Source organism: Tachysurus fulvidraco, chromosome 12 (genome assembly GCF_022655615.1).
Source record: "Tachysurus fulvidraco isolate hzauxx_2018 chromosome 12, HZAU_PFXX_2.0, whole genome shotgun sequence".
NCBI classification, from domain to species: Eukaryota; Metazoa; Chordata; class Actinopteri; order Siluriformes; family Bagridae; genus Tachysurus; species Tachysurus fulvidraco.
In genome coordinates, this window is record NC_062529.1 from 23,000,340 (window position 1) to 23,022,839 (window position 22,500).

The window sequence follows — 22,500 nt, forward strand, 5'->3', positions numbered from 1 at the left end:
CACACACACACACACACACATGCTTGCACATGCAACAACAACTGCTGCTGTTTATTCCTACAAGCCCAAGGCACTGACATGATTCATTAATATGTTCTCTTTTCAATAACCATCACATTTTCTTCTTCTTCTTCCTCTTCTTCTTCTTTTTACTTGAACTTTTGTACGTTTGCCGCCGCAACGTGCGTCACTAAGTAAAGCCGCACATTAGCGCTCATAAAGGAACGCATCAAAACAACAAAGATGAGTAAATTATCAGTGTTGTAGAGTGAGTCATGCGTCCTCGTTACTCATCGTTCAGAACTTCGGTGGCCCTCGAGCGTGTGTGAGCTTGTGTGTGAGGGTAAACCTCACTTTTTTATGGCCCGGAGGTGTGAAAATTAAACTGCGCTAACCCTAAGCAAAGGTCAAACACGTGGCAAATGCACAAGACCGTAAACAAGGCGGTACGTCTACAGTAGGGTTCAAAAGGCTAAATGTGCTGTTTATTAATCAGTTACGACATTTTAAAAATAAACAAATGAATAATTACACGATGGACATGTAAATCGCCACCGCTTTAAAATTTGCAATAAAAAGCCCCCATTTTTCACTGTATTTTACTGTTTACTTTTTAAATCTTTATTACATTTTTTTATTTTCTATTATTTTTTATTTTCTCTCTTCCTGTCTCTCTCTTGTTCTGTTTCCCTCGCACTCCCTGTCTCTCTCTCTTTCTGACTGTCTTTCTGCCCACTTGTGTCTCTCTCCCTCGCTCACTCTGTCTGTCTGTCTGTCTGTCTGTCCCCTGTGTCTCTCTCTCACTCTCTGTCTGTCTTTCTGCCCCCTTGTGTCTCTCTCCCTCTCTCACTCTGTCTGTCTGTCCCCTGTGTCTCTCCCTCACTCTCTTTCTGTCTTTCTGCCCCTTGTGTCTCTCTCCCTCGCTCACTCTGTCTGTCTGGCTGTCTGTCCCCTGTATCTCACTCTCTGTCTGTCTTTCTGCCCACTTGTGTCTCTCTCCCTCGCTCACTCTGTTTTTCGGGCTGTCTGTCCCCTGTGTCTCTCTCTCACTCTGTCTTTCTGCCCACTTGTGTCTCTCTCTCCCTTGCTCACTCTGTCTTTCGGGCTGTCTGTCCCCTGTGTCTCTCTCTCACTCTCTGTCTGTCTTTCTGCCCCTTTGTGTCTCTCTCCCTCTCTCACTCTGTCTGTCTGTCCCCTGTGTCTCTCTTTCTTTCTGTCTTTCTGCCCACTTGTGCCTCTCTCCCTCGCTCACTCTGTCTGTCTGTCCCCTGTGTCTCTCTCTCACTCTCTGTCTGTCTTTCTGCCCCTTTGTGTCTCTCTCCCTCTCTCACTCTGTCTGTCTGTCCCCTGTGTCTCTCTTTCTTTCTGTCTTTCTGCCCACTTGTGCCTCTCTCCCTCGCTCACTCTGTCTGTCTGTCCCCTGTGTCTCTCTCTCACTCTCTGTCTGTCTTTCTGCCCCCTTGTGTCTCTCCCCCTCTCTCACTCTGTCTGTCTGTCTGTCCTCTGTGTCTCTCTCTCACTCTCTTGTCTGTCTGTCTGTCCCCTGTGTCTCCCCCATCCCACCTTCACCCTCTCCCCGTAATCTCTCTCTCCCTTGTCAGGAGGACATTTTTTGAGAGTCAAAATCACAAACAAACCCAAAGGCTCCACCTAGCGGTCAATCCAGCGCATGACAAGCCTGGCAGTTAAGCAACTCCTCTATTACACAAAAACATTGTATTTGAGGTGTGAGCAGGACTTTTTTTTTTCTTTTGTATGCTATTTTCTAAAATTATTCCGCCTTATTTGATCCTATTAAATGGATAATAAGGCGGAATAATTTTAGAAAATAGAATACAAAAGAAAAAAAAAATCGCTGCTTTATTTCTGACCGCGACAAAGCGCACTTTGCCCATTCAACAATTTTATCAACATTTTCTCTTCGTTGACCTTTTTTATATGTTGATTAATTATTAATCGTAAATGATCTCTCTGGATCGGCTGTTACTATAGAAACCGTTTTGTCTTGCAGCTGCACTATTGTCAGAGCTGCTGTTAGAGGAAACTAATCGTCACCTTCTGACCAATCAGAATCCAGCGTTTATGAGCGCTGTGGTGTAAACGTTTAGAAATCTCCTACATATAATTGAAGATGACTCCGTATAAACCATACCGTTAGATCATTACACAAGTCCTGATGTGTCTGAGCTTCCACCTACATTTACTATACTTTCATTGGGTGCCTTAAACATTTAAAAACTGTCTTTAACATTTCTATGTGTCCATATACTTGTATGTCTGTACTCACACACTGAACTCACACTATCTCTGTCCTGAGCCGTGCTGGGAAGCTAGCACTGGGTCGACATGTTTGATTACACTTCCTCTGTTTCTGATTATATTTCCTTTTTCTCATTTCTACATTGTTTTGATGTGTTTGTTTGCAGCGAGTTTAGCCTGAGCCTTTGTAGGCTCTGGTTCACTGCCTAGTGGTCTGCTGGTAAAGGAACAAATGTTTGGCTCTATTTTAATGTTTCCTTTACCTGAGAATGGTCAATAAACGATCTACGTTTGTATGGTGGACAATGTCTCTGACCATTATTGTTGATTTAATCTAGAATTTTTATTCTGTTAATTCTTATTTCTTTTATTATTCGTTATTTCCTTTATCATTAATTATGTTTACCTTCTGCTCTATGTTTATGTTCTGTAAAGCTGCTTTGAGACAATGTCTATTGTAAAAAGCGCTATACAAATAAACTTGAATTGAATTGAATTGAATTGATTTGAACCCATGTATGTTAGATTCCTTGGGGGAAAATTCAAATCAAATTTCATTGTAATTTGCAAAAATAGCTTTGCTCCCCTTCCTCTTGTTCCTGCCACATTGATAAATTAATAAATGAATCTTTTAAATAATTAATATAATCAATATAATAAATTAATCTTTTTTTTAAATTTTTAAATCTATTTTTTATTAAAAAATACAGTATAACGCAGTCAAAATAATGTCTGGGATTAAACAAGCTATTTTTTTTTATTATCCTTTTTTGTTTTTCATAATCCAGAGGATTTCCCCAGACCCTAGCATGTGTATGAAAAAGATAACTGTTCCTTTCTGGCTCTCAGCTCATTGCTATTTTCTATAAACTCATATTTGGAATTGCAGATCTGATACCGTTCTTTTAATATTGACCCAAAAACACAACAGTTCTAAAACAACTTTATTTATCAGTTTATTCAGAGACATTCCGGTCGCTCTGACTGGGTGTGCCGGTGGCCGTGGAGCTCAAGCATGTGTTGTATCAGGTTAGTGTTTTCTCTCATTCTTACGCTCTCCTTTAACTTGCAACAAACTCAATCGACAAAGCGTAATTTCAAAAAGCATCTCGGTCCGACAGCCAAGTTTTAATGTTTGACCGAAAAGGAATATTGGACAGAAAGTTAGGCAAAAAAACATAACGGTGCAACACTGTAGTTGGACACTAACAAGATAATATTACACACTTGCATATAACATACAGTATTTTGGTCTTCACAAAATAAAAAAAAAGTGTGAGTACAGTTTATAATCAGTCCAATAATTTCAAACTAAATAACTATGTAATGATTTTGAACAATCAGGACAAAACCACGTTCACTGACCCTTAATTTACTGAGTGATCCTGTATTTGTGTCCAGATACGACACGGGTTTGGGTGTAAGATCATGTCTTTAAAAATTTTCGACTGGTTTACGCTGGCATGTGAAACACCAGTTGATGATGTCGGTGCTGTCTTGAGCTTCTTAATAAAATAAGATTCCAGTGAAATGTGTTAATTTTTGTTGTGTAGTACATGTTTAATAAAAAAACAACAACAATAAGTGTCTCGAGTTGAAAATGACGAAATTCACAATCTGTTTTTTTAGTGTTACATTTGTATGGTTTTGATTTGTACACATTGTTCGTACACGTTATATTATTTATTCTTTTATTTCTTCCGCGTGGTTCTTATGGGATATCTGAGAATTACATAGTTTTGAAATGAATGTAATGAACTATTGGGACAATTCACTGACAGTCCACTAGAGGGCGCGCCGGTGGGTGGATCATTACTCCCAGTTGAGTGTCCTGTGGTCATGTCATGCGTTATATCACCTGTTCTTAATTATTCGTTGCCTTATTTACACCTGTTTGTTTCTGTCCTTGTTGAGTTTTGTTTTTGACCACGTTTTCAAGTATTCACGTATCGAGTCGTTTAATTTGTTAGTTTTTGGTTAAATAAAACAAAAGAATTAAAAAGAATTAAAATAATTTGAATCCTGCACATGGGTCTGATGTAGCGCGAATCTCGGACCGTGACACAATATTGTGTTTATCGTTCAATTATCTACACGTGCCATAAATTAAGCAATAACACACGATAACATAAAAAATACACAAATAATACATTGTAAACGATCCGTGGAGCGTCGCGACTTGCGCATGCGCACGTTTGAGACAAACAGATAAGTGCTGAATATCAGGAATGTTACGACGGTACACCTGAAACTGTTTAATAAGCCCTAATGAGGAACTAAAGGCATTTTTTTTGGTATTGCAACAAAACAATCGAGTTAAAACTAGCTAACCGATGAAAAAAATAAAAGAGCGTTATCCATGAAACGTGAATAAAGATTAGTAATTCATGGATTTTTCGTCAATGCATAGTGAATTATTGTAAAATACAAGCATGCTAGTTTTCCTATTTTGGTTCTGGGTGTAAATATTAGTAAATAAATAAGATCTTTATGTGCCGGTGTATGAACGGATCTGATACACACTCTAATCGATTTAAATGCTGTTGCTATGCAACGTGTCCCATTATAGGTAAGAAAGTGCTTCAGATGGGAAACGACGGGTCTGAGAGACGAAGCTCTGCATAAATAAAGAAAATTGTCAGTCAATGTCACGTATGATGATGGTGTGTTTGACACATGTCGTTTTATACCAGTCCAGCATTTTAGACCTGTGCTGATCTGAATTTAAAGGGGGGATTAATGATAAGCACCTGTGATAGGTTTTATACTGAAGCTCTAGAGTGTGTTAAGGAGCTAACTGGACGAGTGTTTATCAACAATCCTCGTATAGAAACTCCTCGGATGTTTATTACATATTGATGAAGCCTGTTCTATTAATTATAAGCTCCTTGGGTTTGTTCTGGAATGAAGAAGCCTATTCATACTGTATATAGGGAGAAGATGAGAGGATCCTCGGGTGTGTTGCGTAATAACAAAGCCCCTTAATTGAGAGGATTTTCAAGTGTTTTACAGAATTAGGAAACCCCTTCATACAGAAGATCCCTAGGTGTGTGTTACGGAATGACAAATCGTGTCCATATAGACACTCCAAGCGTGTGTGACAGATTGACGAAGCTTCTTCATGCAGTGACTACAGATTTGCGTTATGTGATGCTAGGGATTTTCCCGATACATGCTTTGATTTAGTTTGTTTTGTAATGGGTGTCTCTTTGGGTGTCTTTTAAGATGATCCTCTGTTCTACAGACACGGTTGTGAGTGTTAGGTTTGTCGGACGTGAGGTTCTTAAGTTCAGGCTTCCTCTGTGTGTTCTCGATTGACACAACTTGTTAACATGGAGGGATGATCTGCTGTGTCCGTATGGAGGCTCCCTGTAAGGCTTTTTACATCACGTTAAAGTACTGGTTGATGATCAGGACTGTTCACAGAGGCTCTTTAGGTGTCTTTTAGGTGAAATGGCCATGTCCGACAAACCTTCTGTAGCACAGACGTCAGTGGCACGTAACAGAATGACCAGGCCTGTTGGTACAGATACTGCTGTGGAATGTGGTGTGTAATAAGCCTCCATCCATCATACAGAGGTTTCCCATGGTGTGTGTTGCAGGATAAACGGATCTGTTCATACCACAGCTGGAGTGTGTGCTGAGTGACTCGGCTTGTTGGTACCTGGGCGGTTTGGTGGGTGTTACTGATGACTTTTCATGGAAGATTTGCAGAGTGACACATAATGACCAGTCCTGTTCATACAGAGGGTCCTCGAGAGTGTGATTCAAAAAGATTCGGCTTGTTCGTGTAAAGGTTTTGTGGTCTTGTCTAATTGGATGACGCGAGCTGGTTCCTGGTGTGTTTTTCTTTTGGTCATGGCTGTTCAAAAGTGTTGGCAGCGATCACTGGCCTCCTCCTGGTTTTCATTTTCAGGGAGCCGTAACGAGACTGTACACACACACACACACACACACACACACACACACACACACACACACACACACACACACACACACAAAATAAACAGATCCAGATTATAAGAGTTGGATTAAAGATAGCAGTCATTAATGTTGCTTGTGCATACACACCTCTTTGCGTATAACTTTGGCACGACTCATCTTCACACTCTGAGTTCTACGCAGACCCTTCAATGATGAGTCGTCCTCTGAACACGTTCCGTCTACTTCCTCTCCGTGTCCTGCCTGATCGTATTCTACAAGAGTAGGATTGAAGGTGCATCAGAGCAGTTACATGTATTTATTGAACTTAAAAGTACTATGCCCCTTTTCCACCGAGGCAGTTTGAGTGCAAGCTCGGAGCCTGATTTAGAACCAGTTCTTTCTTTTTGGTTTTTAAGTAGCACCAAAACGTTGCTGGTCTGGACTTAAGAACCACTTGTGTCAGGGCTGTGGGCGGAGCTGGGTGCGGGTTGTGGGCGGGGCTACTGTTAGCACTTTTGGTAATGCACCTCAAGTATACTAATGTTTAATACACTTTTACTTTACCTCAATATGATCAGTTATCAGCACACATGCTAGTATGTAGCTACATGCTCAGGCTAAATTTTTTCTGTGTTAATGATAAAATAAGGTTATGTACTTTCTCGATTACAACCTCCGTTTATACAGATTACACGGAGCTGCACGTACACGTTTTATTCGCCGCGTTTGGATGCCGATGTAGGTTTACAAAATCATGAGCATTAACAGTAAAGCAACATCCACCATTGTTGTTGTTGTGTTTGTGATTGTCGCTGCTGCGCTAACGTTGTTGTGTAACATGACACGTATACGGTGACGTCAGACTCGGCTCTGTGATGCTCTCTAACCGATGGAAAGGCAAACCGGTTCGCCAGTGGAACCAAATTTGAACCAGCACCAGCACTCGCTCTGAACCAGCACCCGGTTCTTTTTGGTGGAAAAGAGATACTAGAGAGATTAAATAATATAACCACGCAGATTACCATTAATTTAAAATGTTTACCGAGAACATCGTAATTATTGGAACAGTCGAGATTTAATCTAAGATTACTTAATTAAATAATTCTTACAATGAATTATAATGATATTGTAGCTCTATATATACAGCACATTCGATATTTTAGAAGAACAGTGTCAATGGCAGAGGTTTATCATCAGCTGTATTAAATGGGCTGCTGGTGAGTTTATACAGGAGATTTTTGTATGAGACAGTAAAAAAAAAAAAAAAACAGTACAGTGAAAAAGCCGGCTTTTGGCTGCCGATCACTAGATTTAAGATTTATCTACATCTGACTTCTGATGCTCCTCTTAAACATGCTCCCTTAAGGAGAAAGTTCATGGCGAAGTTCATCCTCATGACCAGTCTCTGAGTGCATGACTAATCTCCAGTGGGTGAAGATTATTTCTGGAATGTTGTATCCTGGTATTTCGAGGTACACAGGACATGCCTGAAGCAATCAGCAGAGTAAACAAGCGATGAAAAACTATTAGCTTTCTAAATCCTGATATTTACAGAGCTGGAGATGGCTGTGTTCAAAAGCACCACGGTTATTATTTGAGATTATTACGTCTTTAAAGCTTTAAAGTATCATTTCCAGGTTGAACCAAGGTGCGTCATTTTTTATCCCGTAACATGGTCACAGCATTGTGTGGGCTTCTAAAGAAATCCAGCTATAAATATATTCGCCTCCGAGCCTTACTTCTCTGGGAAAAGTTGTCAAAAACACTGAGTAAGGAACAGAAATGTTTGCAGGATGTGCAGAGCACACAGGAATGACAGTCTGTAAGTTTATAGTGGATGATATTCGTAGAATATTCTGACTTTTCTGAAAAAGCCAATGCCAGTTAAAGGGTGATGCTGATGTGATGCTCTGCTTATATTCCAGATATTATTAATATATATATTGCTGTGTTCAAACTGGAGAAGGAAGAAAAACAGTATACTGTTATCATACTCAGTTAGAAAGTGTGTGTGTGTAGGAAACGGTGTGTGTACATGTCCGGTTCTTTAGACTCCACGATGGGTGCCAGGACACATCCTGCTTAAATGTCGGCTTCGTGAAATAATCATCAATTGTACAAAGTGGGAATCAAAAAGCTCCTTGACCAAGAACACTACAGTGTTGCCTGGAAACATGAGACATGGATATAAATGTATACGAAAACAAACGAAGAAAAATTACAGATTTATTAGAATAATATAGGTAATTATTTTGAATTAATTACCAGAGCCCTGGGTCAGCTTCACGGGTTTCCCTAATGCTGATTGGCCGGTAGGAACCTGGGTGAGGTCAGGAATACTAAAACTCCTTAGACGCTCACTGATGGCACCCTGTCCCTGTAATAAATAAATAAATAAATAAAATGAGTGTTAGCATGTTTGAGTTCTGCATCTCTTAGCATTAGTACTTTTTAGCAGAATTTGTGATTGCGTTCTTTATTAAAAAGACCCGGTCACTGAGCAGACACTCGGATGTTTTCATGCTGCAGTAGCTAAGGAGGGAAATATCTTACTGAGACCATGGCACCGCTTTAAGGAGAGGATGTGTATATTTACGACAGATGCCTTGATTTCTACATTTGTCTCTTATCCCATTAGGTTTAGGTTGGACAGATGGTACAATGGGACTGATTCCTGATGGCATGTGTTATGCCATTTATGCAGATCTACTAAGCATTTCCGTTTATGGCATTTGGCAGACACCTTTATTCAGAGCAACTTACATACATCTGGGCAACTAGGCTACCACGTCCACACCATGAGACCATAAACACCCTTATACCGAACAGGAAGTTGTTCAAATGATTTTGTGGTTAAATTTGTTTTAAGGAAGTGAAACGGTAACTTCCATAATCTCAGTGAAGAGTTCCAGTTAATCAACTATGAACTAAAAGAAGAAGTTTGAAGTTCGGTTGTCTGGAGACCTAATTTAGGAGGTTAAAGGTAATATCCAACAATAAATTAAGGGTATTAATACAGACTAAAGGAAACAAATGAGAATGTGATCTTTATTGCTGATTCTGATTGTATTACGTCGTGTTTGGAACCTCAAGAAAATATCAGCAAGTCATTACTGTTCTTTTTTATATATATATAATGTCCTAGTTTTGTGAAACCCCAAAGATAGGTAAGGTTTTTTTGGGTAGAATTTTTAACATGATGCTGTCCACATTTAAGAAGACTGCAGTGTGTTTGTATAATTCAGCCGTGATCAGTTAGCTCCATTATACTGTATATGGTCAGCTCCAGAATTATTGGCACCCTGGAGGTTCAACAAACTTTACTTTCAATTGAACAGATCGGTTACTAAGCAAAGGATGGCCTCTGTGTCCCCTCGTATCCACCGATAGAAACATTTCTAAGCATTTATGCGCGTCGTCTTTTTTGCGAGATTGTAAGTCCGAATCTTGGCGATATTCACGGACAGGAGTCCGAGAGAGAGGAGGAAGAGATGGTATTACTCCCTCCCCTGTCAATCAGATAAAGAAAAAATAAATCTTAGGATAAACTGACATCGGTTAAAGATTAGATTTCTCTGAGTTTCAGGGTTCGTGTGTACAAAGCAGAAAGTGAGCGGAAAATGAACAAATCTCTGTTACCTTTAGCTCCGCCACCTTTAGCCAGGTACAAAGACCATTAGGAGGTTAGTCTAGTGTGCAGAGAGAGAGAGAGAGACAGAGAGAGACAGAAAGAGAGAGAGAGAGAGAGAGAGAGAGAGAGAGAGAGAGAGAGAGAGAGAGAGGGAGAATGAAAGATACAGAAGCAAAGCACAGCAGAAATGCCCACTATATTCTAAAATAAGGTTCCACCACATGCGATTATTTTAAGCAGCAAAGCCTGAGAGATAAGGATGAAATAAAAAAAGCATTAAAGGATAAAATATGAAACTATAAACAAAAACTCTGCTTCTTATATTGAGCATAACTGTGACTCATGTCTTGTTCATAACTTAAATGATTTAAAACATGAAGAGGAAAATTATATGTATATTACATCATATAGATACATACAGATCATACAGTTCTGATATATATATATGTGTGTGTGTGTGTGTGTGTGTGTGTGTGTGTGTGTGTGTGTGTGTGTGTGTGTGTGTGTGTGTGTGTGTGGAACAACAGAGAGAGCTGTCCAAGATCACACTCAGACTCTTGATCTGAAGAGAAGAAGAAACTGTGGGACCTCAACAGAGACAGGAGCTAAATTTGTCAGTGCAAGAACCTCAGTTTTATCACTGTTTAGGAAAGTTATTAGAAAGCCAGACTGATATGACAGATAAATTATAAATAAAAGGGGCCCCAGCACATTCCCATGTGAAATTCCACTTGGAACAGGGAAGGACTGAGTTTTAAAGTTGGACAATCTGATGGTGGCTAGAGAGATATGATTTAAAGGTGGGGTCTCCGATTTTTGAGAAATGCTTCAGAAAACTGAGTCGGGTCGTCAACTAAACAAAAATCAAAACAAACGTGTAGACAATGAGCAGAAAGGGGCGGGGCTTGTCAATATGTGCGGAGAGAGTGTTCAGTGCGCATGTGTGACATTAGCAGAAAGCGGTTTTAACATCGACATGGAGGATAAAAACAAAGAAAGAAAGAGAAGAAAGGCTTACGATAAGGCAAGAAGTAGGACGTGTTAAAAGCAGTGGCAGTAATTCCAAAAGAAATAAGTCTACTTAGAAGGATGTTACGTGGGATGGGATCGAAGGCTAAAAGAAGCCATCAGGAGACCATACTGAGATCCTGTCTGAGTACTGTAAACCAGACTGCAACTTTCTATACAGGCTATTATTAGTTAAGTGAGCGTGATCCAAATGATTTCTCAAGCATTTGGGCAAGAAATGGTGACTTGGACAAACATTATTGAAGTTATTAGGATCTGTGCTGTTTTCAGAGCTGAAGGAACCAAACCAGAGGTAAGAGATGAATGTACATTGTCGGTGATAAATGGAGACAAAGACGATAGACAGGCTTTTACTGAATGAGACTGGAAAGTGGCAACAGTAGGAAGTGTAATTGTAGATGGAAAAGAAGGAAACCCGTGAAGTTAAAAAGGTGGTGCACTGCAGCTTTACAGCTTAAAGAGGATACTTTTCATTCTGACATTAAAAAAAGGTCATAAAGAATTACATTGATCAGTTGATCAGTACAGATGAGGTGCAAGTGTATCGGGTGGACGGAAAATATTAATGATATGGGAAAACAAAGTTCTTGCCTTCCCTTCGTTGGACTTTATCAATTCTGTAAGGTAGGTACATTTAGCTGCATGAAGAGCATCCATATAACAGCCGGACCAGTTTTTCTACAAAGAAGTGCCAGGTGACGTCCCTTGACTTTAAGCTGACGTACTTCAGGTGAAAACCAAAAGGCAGAGTGAAGAAAGGAAACAAATCAGGATTTTGGAGGAGAAAATGCATTTAAGAGATAAACAATCCATCGCTGTAGCATAAGGCCTCCTCTTTAAGCGTTGATAAATTGCTCGGGAGGTTGTCAAATGCATTAGAAAGAGAGGGGAATATCAATGTGCTTAATACTTTTAAAAGAGATGGAACAAGGTATGTTTGTTTCGGATAAGGTTAAGTTAAGATTAAAAGAAATTAGCTTGTGGCCTTAAATGCACATATAAATGTCAGTGTTGTGTGTCTGTATCTGTTACCATGACAGCAAAACAAACCAAATCTGGGTTTATTCATTTTTGAGATCTGTGTGTGTGTGTGTGTGTGTGTGTGTGTGTGTGTGTGTGTGTGTGTGTGTGTGTGTACTACCTTGACAGCAGCAGTGACGGCGACTGCAGCAGCGACACTGAGGCTTTGCCTTCCAAAGTTCACGACGGTCTCATAACTCTTCTCTTTGGCTTGCACGATGTAATCATCTATCTCCTGATACACACACAAAAAGTTTTCTTTTCCTTCTTTTTTTTAATGACCTCTAACAGATGAACCCTCACTACAGCTCTTTCTAAAGCCATAAAGACCTAAAGGAGTTAAAGTTAAAGTCTCCATTCATTATTAGTGTCCTTGGCATTTCGGAGGACCGTTTCCTTTATTAAAAAAAAGTGCCGAGGGGTTAATTAAAGAGCGTACCCTTTCTCTTGAGGCCAGAAGCGGGTGCAGGAACTTTCTGAAGATCAGACCTGCTCCCCTGGTGTACGGCGACACCAGCCACATCACCACAAACATTTTTAACTCGTAGTACAGCGGAAACCTGCGGAAAACATTGGAGAAGATGGCCATGAGATCATGAGGGACAAATGTAATGCTGACATGAAAAATAAATCCTAACCAAAACAATTGAAATATCTAATGATGTCTCACCAAGCTATGGAGAGGTCTGCGACTGTCTCGGCTACAGTATAGAGCGCAAACACGATCCAGTACATCATCCATCGCACCTGTGGAAACACACAGACACACAGACACAGACACAGACACAGACACAGACACACACACACATGAAAGGGAACTGACAGAAGGTCTTGGCAGGAATCAGCTGCTGTGCTGCTTTTCCTCTCTACAGGATGCACAGATGCTGATTCAGCAATACTAATGCTAATAACAACAGCAACAGTGTGACTAACTTGTATGGTCTTTTGTGAAAATTATAATATATAAGAAATAACTAAAATATTAATCCCATTTCTCCATGGCCAGACCACCTCTTTTTTCACGATTTTACCGTATTATTTCGTAAATACGAGGAAAGAAAAAAAAAATTCAGCCTTACGTATTCTTTTACACTCTTGGTCCTGATTGCTTTGTAGGAGTAATATGCTGGATAAAGTGTGCCAAAGAGAAGCCTGCAACACAAACATTCAGACATAAATCAATCCATTATTAATATTATTATTATAATTACTTCAAATTCTGAGATGTTCTCAAATATATAATAAGCTTTTTTTAGCATAAGAATATAAAAGTAATTTTTTTTTTAATTAAAAAATTTATATCTTTTTTAAGTTAAGCTCCTATTTCAGTTACAGTATAATGGACAATAGAAGCTGAAATTGTAACGTCACGGGTGCCTTTCAGGCAATCCCGCAGCCACCAGCATGACTCTTTATAGGTTCTCGGTCACGTAGCTGCAGTTAGCGCAACCCACGACACCTGTGCACGCTGCTAATTCAGACCCCAAGTTTCGGCGCTCGGCGTGCGGACAAAATCTGTGCCAGAGTTAGAACGGTAATACCTATCAGAACGCATAGCACTCTGAGAGGTAACATATAGACCTATAAGAGTTAGAAAAAGAGTTTCCTATTGAGTTTCAGCACGGTAATAAGTATCAGAGAGCATAGCGCTCTGACAGGTAATATAACCACTAGGAGTTCAAAAAGAAGAAGATATTTGATTGAGTTTCAGAGGTAGACCGATTTGTAAACTTTGTAAACTTTGGGGCGGCTGGAAAATTTATTGATTAAGGTTTGGCCCGCCGTTTGAAGCTCCGTTGCAGACAGATCGGCTCACCTTGCATACTGGCCGTACGTATGGACCATTGAGGCCCAGGAGGCCTTCAAAGCTTTGAAGAAGAGGCTGATAATTTCAAATTCAAGGATAGTGGCACATTTACGTTGGGGCCTGGAAGAGGCGGTCTGCCGGGCACTCCCTGTCCCCGACCCAGTCGGCGGTCCATCCAATAGGCTCTACGTCGCCACCCCAGTCCGACCACAGGTTCTCGCCTGGGGCCATGCATTACCTTTTGTGAGGTACCCAGGAACTGCGGCGCCATTTCTGGTGGTCATTTGTGGCTGCCTGCCAGATGTGCGCCCGAAACATTTTTTACTCAATTAATGTAACAAACAGTGGATTCTGTGTGTTTTCTGTTCGGTACATAGCAGCAGATGATTTAATAGCAAATCATTTATTCAACTCAGTTCATTCATTCATTCATTTTCTAATGCTTTATCCGAACTACCTCGGGTCACGGGGAGCCTGTGCCTATCTCAGGCGTCATTGGGCATCAAGGCTCAACTCAGTTCACTTTAATTTAATTTGTATAGTGCTGTTAACAATGAATATAGTAGAAAAAAATATTCAGAAGTATCCCTAACTAACTAGGAGTTAATGGTGGTTACAAAAATTTATAACGTGTATAGAAGGATCCCTGAAGTATATTTCTTTACCTTTATCTTTTATTTTAAATCCTTTTATTTTATCGTGTAAAAACTGTGTGGAAAAATGAGCCAAGTGGAAAGCAGAGCGATGACTGTGACTGTGGGTTTGTGGGAAAAGTGCAGCCTTTAGTGAGGTTACATCCATGCCAGTATATTTTCATGTAACTATGGGAACGACAGCACTGCCTGATACTGTGTGTGTGTGTGTGTGTGTGTGTGTGTGTGTGTGTGTGTGTGTGTGTGTGTGTGTGTGTGTGTGTGTGTGTGTGTGCGCTGCTGGAACAATTCCCCCTATTGCCTAACAGCCTCCCTAACCCTAGCTATCCCAGTTACATGTACTAGACAACAGATAAACACTGCTCCTGTGTAAGTTGAGCTACACAGAACATCAGAACATCACATGCTATCATAACTCACTTCCAGTAATCACATGCTGGCCGATATGGAATAAATAAAGACCAACCAACTTTACTATATATGAATTAACAGCGAGCCTTCAGACTTCTTCTGTTTGCATATTCTTTTTTTCAACACATTCTTTAAATAAATCATCACTCATGACTAGAAATATTAAGCTTCTCAACCAAGCGTGATTTCACTGTTTACATTAAACTTTGATGAAATTTGAAGATGTTGCTTGATGATTAGATCGAATGACATTGATGTTGTGTTAATGTAAAGGAGGTACAGCGTGAAATCTCACCAGGATGTTGGTGATTAAAGTATGTACAGTAGTGTGGTGGTAAAAGCACTCGAATATTTCTTCCAGTACATCTCCACTACCGAGGATACTGGTGATGTGTCGTTGACGTGTAAAAAGAAGCGTGAGGAGAGATGGATGTAAAGTAAACTGATGATATTTATTGTGAACAAATGAAAAGAAAATAAACAGGAAAATATTCACCGTGTTCATGTTACTCGGTTCAGTAGACACGTCTGAATCAAGCTCATGTGTTGGTCCGAGTAACCTGATGCGTTCGAAACCCACAGGAAGAACGAAAAGCTGCTCTATAAAGAGATCTGACTGCCTAACATGTTTAACCACAAAATTCAACTCTCACTGACTGATTTTTTAACAAGGACACAAATACGATATTCTACATAAAACTTGAGCTAACGATCAGTGAAAACTTCCAGACTGAGTTTCTCATCAAAACTTATGACTAAAGATTCACTAATGACTTGTTTACCCGAGCTGTGTATTCCAGACTGTATGAATGTATTATGAACGTTAGCGTATATACAAATCATTCTTAACATAACGTCTATTAAGAAATGTTCTGAAATGTTCTTGCAGGCTAATCAAAATAATCTGCAGTTTGGTCGGCAGCGCGATTATTCTATTCATCTCAGCTGCCTTCTGACGGTGCTACACGTCATGTGCTCCTTAAAACATTTCACACTTTTCATACATAAAGTTGCTGCAGCTACAATGACTTACTTTTCAATCCTTAGCTCTGTGGTGTTTTATGTCTTTTATGGTCCTGGAGAAACATTTTTAATTTCATTCTGCACTGCGTCAGCTATGTACAGTTAAAACGACGATAAAAGCTACTTGACATGACGTTCTTAACAGCGTCGGCTTCAGCGATCTGTAGCTGTGTCCTAAATTGCATTCTTATGCCATTGTACAGAATAAATAGTGTGTGTCGTGTGTTCACGGTGAAAATTCCATTCGATACACTTCTCAAACAGAAATACAGAAAAGCAAGTGAGAATAAATTCAAGATGGCCGACAACACTCGGTTGAAGATGTCTTGCAAATGTATATTATGTTAAATTAGCCCACACTTAATTGTGTTATTAAATTAACCCAGATTTTAATTTTAAAAACTAAAAAGAACATTCTAAACACTCGCGCGTGCGGCACCGTGTTACGTGCGTTTGACGTAAAAACTAGGAAATGGCTTCTACTTCCTGTTAGAAAAATAAAAGTCTATTTCAGATGTTACTGCCCTTCTAACATTCCAACACTAGATGTTTAGTGCACGTAGTACGTTAGCTCGAGCCTTTATATCTGATGTTTGGCGTTGTTCTGGTTTCTGATCCTTTACACACTCTCGGACTCTTGATGTTTTTCCGATTTTGACCCGCTGTTGTTTGTGCCGCTACTACAATTGTGTCCTTCGTCAGATTTTCCAAAATGAACATCTCACATGAAATTGCACTGCAAAAGCAAAATATCCTGAACATACAATTATTATTACAGCAAATCTCAGACTGCCTCTAACTAACCGCCAGACCTAGCGATGATACTGTGCTCATCGTGACCGTCTCAGGCACTCCAGATGTGATTTTATGAATGTGGATGAATCCCAGCATTCACGCTTTCCAACGCATACAGTTATTTTGGGTTCTGAATCATGCAGGCCGTGAACTTTACCATTTAAGTTAAGTTAATGTCTTGGCTATATCGGGTAGACATGGCCTTAAAGTGTGATGTGGCCATGATATCATTGATTCCCAAGATAAGCAACGCTTCTTGTGTGAATGATTAACTAAGCAAAGCAAACTGGTTTACACAACCCAGCCTGCCAACGTGGATCAGTCAAGAAACGCAGTTTATTTTCAGACAGTGCTTCGTGGAGTTTCTAGAGGCTCATTGATCCTGGGGCTCAGGAAATATTTTACAAAAACAATAGCAAAGCATTCTGGTGAAGCTGGATGTTGTATAGTATTTATGTATTTTTGTTTGTATTTTGTGTCATCATCCAAAGCTAGCATTCCCATGGACAAACTAACTGACCAGCCACCTAAATAAGCCGAGTTATTTAGATCAGTGGTCCCTAACCCCAGGGCCGCGGACCAAATGGTACCGGGCCGCCCAAGGAACATTAAATTATTCCTTTTTTATTTATCGTGGTGTATTTCTCTCGGGTTTGTGCGACTTTCCATGGACGAGAGGTTAACCGGGAGCTGAGAGACGTCACCTAAAGCCGCACCAATACCGCGCGTGCGCAAAGTATCATGGTATCGGGCCGTGGTTTAGGTGACGTCTGGAGCTGAGCGGCTGTAGCTTTGGTGGAGAGAGAAGGTGTGTATCACTCTTCTCTCTGTTCACCGGTACTTTGTCATGTTTAAAAGTGCTTGGTGTACGTGTATATTGTGTTTGCTCAAATTTAACCCACAAATTAGCAAAAATGAGCACGAAACAGACGTCGTTAGAAAGTTAGAAACTCTGCCGGTGTTCTGGATTAAAGTCATGGCGGAATACCCTGAGATTGTCACCACAGCACTTAAATCCCTATTGCCATTTCCGACATATCTGTGTGAAGCGGGGTTTTCTGCAGTGACGGCAACCGAAACAACACAACGGAATAAACTGGACATAAGCAACACACTTCGGGTGTCATTGTCTCCTATTACCCCAGATGGAACCGTCTCGTTGCAAAGAAACAAGCTCAGGGTTCTCATTGATTTAGCGTTGTAGTGAGTTAAAAAGGCATGTTTAAATAAAAATTATTAATTTTAATTTAATTGTATAACAGCCCACCCCCCACCCCCACCCCCAGCGGGCCGAGGTAAAATGATCAAACGTTGACCGATCCACGGCGAAAAAAAGGGTGGGGACCACTGATTTAGATAACAGGACGTCTTCGTTCAACTGAATAGAAATTCACACGACTCATTAACACGGTTTAGCTTGGTAGTAACTTCTCCTTATTCCTCAGGTACAATGTTGTGTTACTGAATAATCGTTGAGGAAAAGACGCGGTGAGGGTGCGGGTCTTGTCGGGTAATTTTTGCTTCGGCTGCCTTTAACAGGGTGCTTTTAAACCTACGTGGTTGAAATAATTCAAATGATGTAAACACTGAGTGGATAAGAATGTCTGTTTTCAGTCGTATCTACTGTAATCTACCTCGTTAGATAATGATTTTTCAGGAACCTTTTACAGTATAGTCTATGTTTTATGAACTGTTATAAATTACAAATTCTAAAACTGTTATAATTAAAGCTCTTATCAGAATCAGAATCAGAATCTATCTAATAAGCGTGATCAAATGTTTAAGAGTTTAACACTTTAACACTTATCAGACTGCAAAAGGTTTAAAATGTTCTTGAACTTTTATTATAATATTTCAATATCAAACGTTTGTATCAAGATACAAAGGTTCCTGACCTATAACATCCCTACAACTGCCTTATTGTTTATTCACTCCTGAATTTCATTAGTGTCCCAAATCTCATACTTTTGAAGTGCTGCATACAAGAAGGACCTGAAAGATGCACTTATTCACCCGAAGAGAACAAGTGTGGAAAGTTGGACATGTCATGTATTCAACACATTGGAGGAGGGAAGAGGGATGGGGCGATCAGGAGCTGACGCTGACACTGATCTGATTCTTATCATTATGGTCATTAGTAACATTTCCAGTGACAAAATTAAAATGTGTTGTTTTCCGAAACTCATTTAAAAATCTTCTGTGTTTAAAATATGTTGTACCGCTGTACATGCCACTGTCGTTTATTTACATCATCTCCTGTGTGACGTTTATTTATCTTTATCTCTTTTTTGCCAAACTCAGTTCTTCTCTGATAATTTTGATCATGGATGCACATGTGATTTCCTTGCAGATGTGGCCTCGTGCTTTTTATTTTTAAAAAAAGATGTTTGACCGCTTGCCACATGTTATTAAAGTAAAAAAAAAATTAATTAGATGCTTACGTATTGAAAGAATAGTGAGAAAACAGAAAATATTAGCTGCTAGAAACTCACTGCTCCTTGGTCATTTTATTCATGTGCCAGAGTTTTATTACTGAGGAGACGTGATAAACTAATCCAGTCCAAACGGGGCTTAAAAATACTGTTACTGTTATATAGGTCAGATATATCCCTCAGTAGAAGAAAGTCCACTTTCTACCTTATTAGAGGTCTAACGAGGCAGGAATGGCACATCCATCAATTGGGCAACAAATAAAATTTTATCCTTCAGTCCACAAAATGTGCAGAGATCTTTGAGCATCGACTTTAAGGTGGTGATGTCACTGATATACTGCGATATATCCACAACTTGCTCGTGGGTGTCTTCGAATTTTCATAGTGGGCTGCGTTCTGCCTGGAAAGTCACGTGACCAGACATGCAGACCGTCTAAGCTTGTGCACACGTTGAGACGAAATCAATACGAATCCAAATGTCAGACTGGTAACCCTGGAATTACTGTCTATAATTAATAATTAATTCAAGATTGAGTTAATTGAGTTAATTATTAATTATAACAACTATTATCTTTGTCTTGCTCTTTATTTTTAATTCAGACGTGTTCAGGCGTTTGAAAGCCAGGAATGTTTTTAATGATCTAACTGAGGTTAGGTTCATTTGTATTGCCAAACTGTAGGTTTTTCTGGGGAACGTGTTTGAGCCGAGGAGAGTCGAAGAGCCGTAAAGTCGTAACCAGGAAAAGTTACGATTCAAACTGAATGGAAACGACATTTTTTTAGGTTTCCGCTCAAGCGTTCCACCAAATATAAAAGAAATAAAATAACGGTTTAAAGGTTGAATGGTAGAATAAATACCGTCAACGTGGATTTTTCTCCTTATCGAGATCCAATAATAGCATGAATCTAGCGTCAGGGCATACAGGAAATGGTTAAGTAGAATAACACCGATAGTCAGTTTCTTTGCATTTCTGATTGAAATGTTATGTTTATTTTTCTGCCTTGTGCTTTGTTCCTTGAAACATTTCGAAGACATTTCCATAAATGAAAGTTCACCTGCTGCCTTAACAACGTACGTGAAATCGAGCTGTGTTTCAACTCACAGGTAAGTCAAGATTACTCTAGGTTACTTTATACTTCAATATCCAACTTGTCATGACAATTGAATTTTTCATCTGTCTTCAAATAGATAAACGTCTACCATTTTGTTCCCAAAACCAAACGATTTGCTGCTAACGAGCTGCTCCTACAGAACAGGAACCACACACCTTCTTGAGAGCATTTAATCGGACGATAAATTGAAAGACTAACACAGGATGAATCACTAATGAATATAAGAACACGTCCAAAACTAGTTTCACACACACATCGTGTCCTTGACGTGTTTTCAGATCTCTGTGTGTATGAAAACAACATGGTGAAACAGATAGACGAGTGTCACCTTGCAGGATGAGTAATATTTCAGATTAATGATTTTTTTTTTTCATATCTGATGTCTCGCTAATCCCAAAAGTACACACACATATACTTTTTCTTCTTCTTACCGACACTGGGTTTAAACCTGAAAGCTTTATTAAGATTCTGAAGCAGTAAAACAAAACAAAAAAATGGACTGAACTGTCAAACTGTGTTTGTTTGTCTTTTGTTTTGTATAAAGACAAACCGTTTATTACAACGTGACAATACTTATACAACATATACATATATATATATATATATATATATATATATATATATATATATATATAAGTCATATGAATATATATATTATATATATATATATATATATATATATAATATATATATATATATATATATATATATAAGTCATATGAATATATATTATATATATATATATATATATATATATATATATATATATATATATATATATATATAAAATATATATATTCATATGACATATATGTGTATATATATATATATATATGTATATATAAGTGATGTCAGTTGGAAAAACTAAATGATGGTATTTTTGTACAAACTTTTTTCTGTAACATGTAATATAATATAATATAATATAATATAATATAATATAATATAATAACAACAGTATTTACGTCAGTTGGTGGTTGCGCGTGCTCATTCCATCTACTAGTTAGCTAAGTGCTAACCCACAGAAAGACTCGCATACATTTCACAAATATATGAAAACAGTATAAAATATTTTTTTACTCACACAACAACTCTGGATATAATCCACGAAACCATTTTATCCTCCTGTCGCCTTCCAGTTTAACTAGACTCCCTGTCCCGAAGCGACAAACAACGTTTAAGGTGGGATAAGGGAAGTTATATCTGCCTGTGTTTCAAATCACATCAGAGTCACTACATAGGTGCCCTACATGCAGTAGAAAAAGATCGGCTTTACTTCCTACCTAGTGCACTTGGTTTAATATTTGATCCGTTGGCTGTTTATCCAGCTTGCAATAACCGTTAAACGAGTTTATTTTTTATATATTATTTTATGTATTACAATACATTTAATTAAACGAAGCTATTATGTGTATTATTCCCTTATATTTCAAGCTCTAAAAACACCTTTTGTCCATGTTTTCCCTAAAGGAAAAAAAAAACGTTAACATTGACATAGATATTTTGTCCAATCATTACCTCAAATTTGATCTAATCCCCGCCCCTTGAAAACGCTGATTGGATGCATCGAATTGTATCTAGGTGAAGTTTACATGCCTAATTTTGTTTTTTCCTGAGCTCCCCTTAGTAATGTTGTTAATTTTGTGTTAGATTATAAAAATGATTAGATTAGAAAAATGCATTAAGACGTGAAAATATTCATATAGTGCATGGCTTAGTAGTGTATAGTTTACAGTATATAGTATAGTGTACTGTGTGTATATACCATAACAGATTTTTACTGATGTAGCTTTAGTTTTTAATTTATTTCTGTAAAAAAAAAAAGCAAGTTTTCACTTTGGTTTTCCAGAGTTTATTGTTATGTACTCAAATACTTCAATTAAAATCACACAAGCGATATTGATCCTTGATCTTTAGACATTTTTTTATAATGTATGTAGTGTTAAGATTATTGTATATCTGTCTATTATTTATAGTTATTATACTATATTTATTCATAGTTATTAGACTGTATAGTTATAGTTATCATTGGACTCCTTTCATTGTCATGTCCAGGTGCAGAACTTCAGGTAAATGGAAAGCGAATGCAAATAACGTAAACCACAGGATCCAAGCATTAGACCTGGTGTACACCTTTACTGCACAGTGTAGTGTTTTCCCTGCTCAACCCACACCTCTACTCAGAATGGGCTATACAAGCTGTCAGTTAGTGAATTCGGGTGTGTTGGAGTAGTTAAAGCACTCAAATATTCATAGCAGGAGGTTGTCCAGGGATAGGGTTGGTTGGGAAACTGTGATTTAACCAAGGTGATTCTAGTGAGTCCACTTCCAGAAGTGAGCAGATGAGGGTGCTGCTTCACCAGTAAGGGCCAGAAACCTGACCAGTGGCATGTGAGTAATTAT

General features: G+C 38.8%; 1 protein-coding gene across 1 annotated transcript; it reads right to left on the reverse strand.

Annotated features, from left to right (window-relative positions):
• Window positions 1–3,351: 3,351 nt before the first annotated feature.
• Window positions 3,352–21,335, reverse strand: reep3a (receptor accessory protein 3a). The gene is made up of 8 exons (XM_027159595.2): window positions 21,182–21,335; window positions 12,943–13,015; window positions 12,534–12,610; window positions 12,303–12,423; window positions 11,985–12,098; window positions 8,449–8,560; window positions 6,331–6,455; window positions 3,352–6,190 (listed from the first exon to the last, which is right to left on the reverse strand). Exons 1-8 carry the CDS (start codon window positions 21,211–21,213, stop codon window positions 6,116–6,118), a joined length of 729 nt encoding a protein of 242 aa, XP_027015396.1. The 5' UTR covers window positions 21,214–21,335; the 3' UTR covers window positions 3,352–6,115.
• Window positions 21,336–22,500: the final 1,165 nt, after the last annotated feature.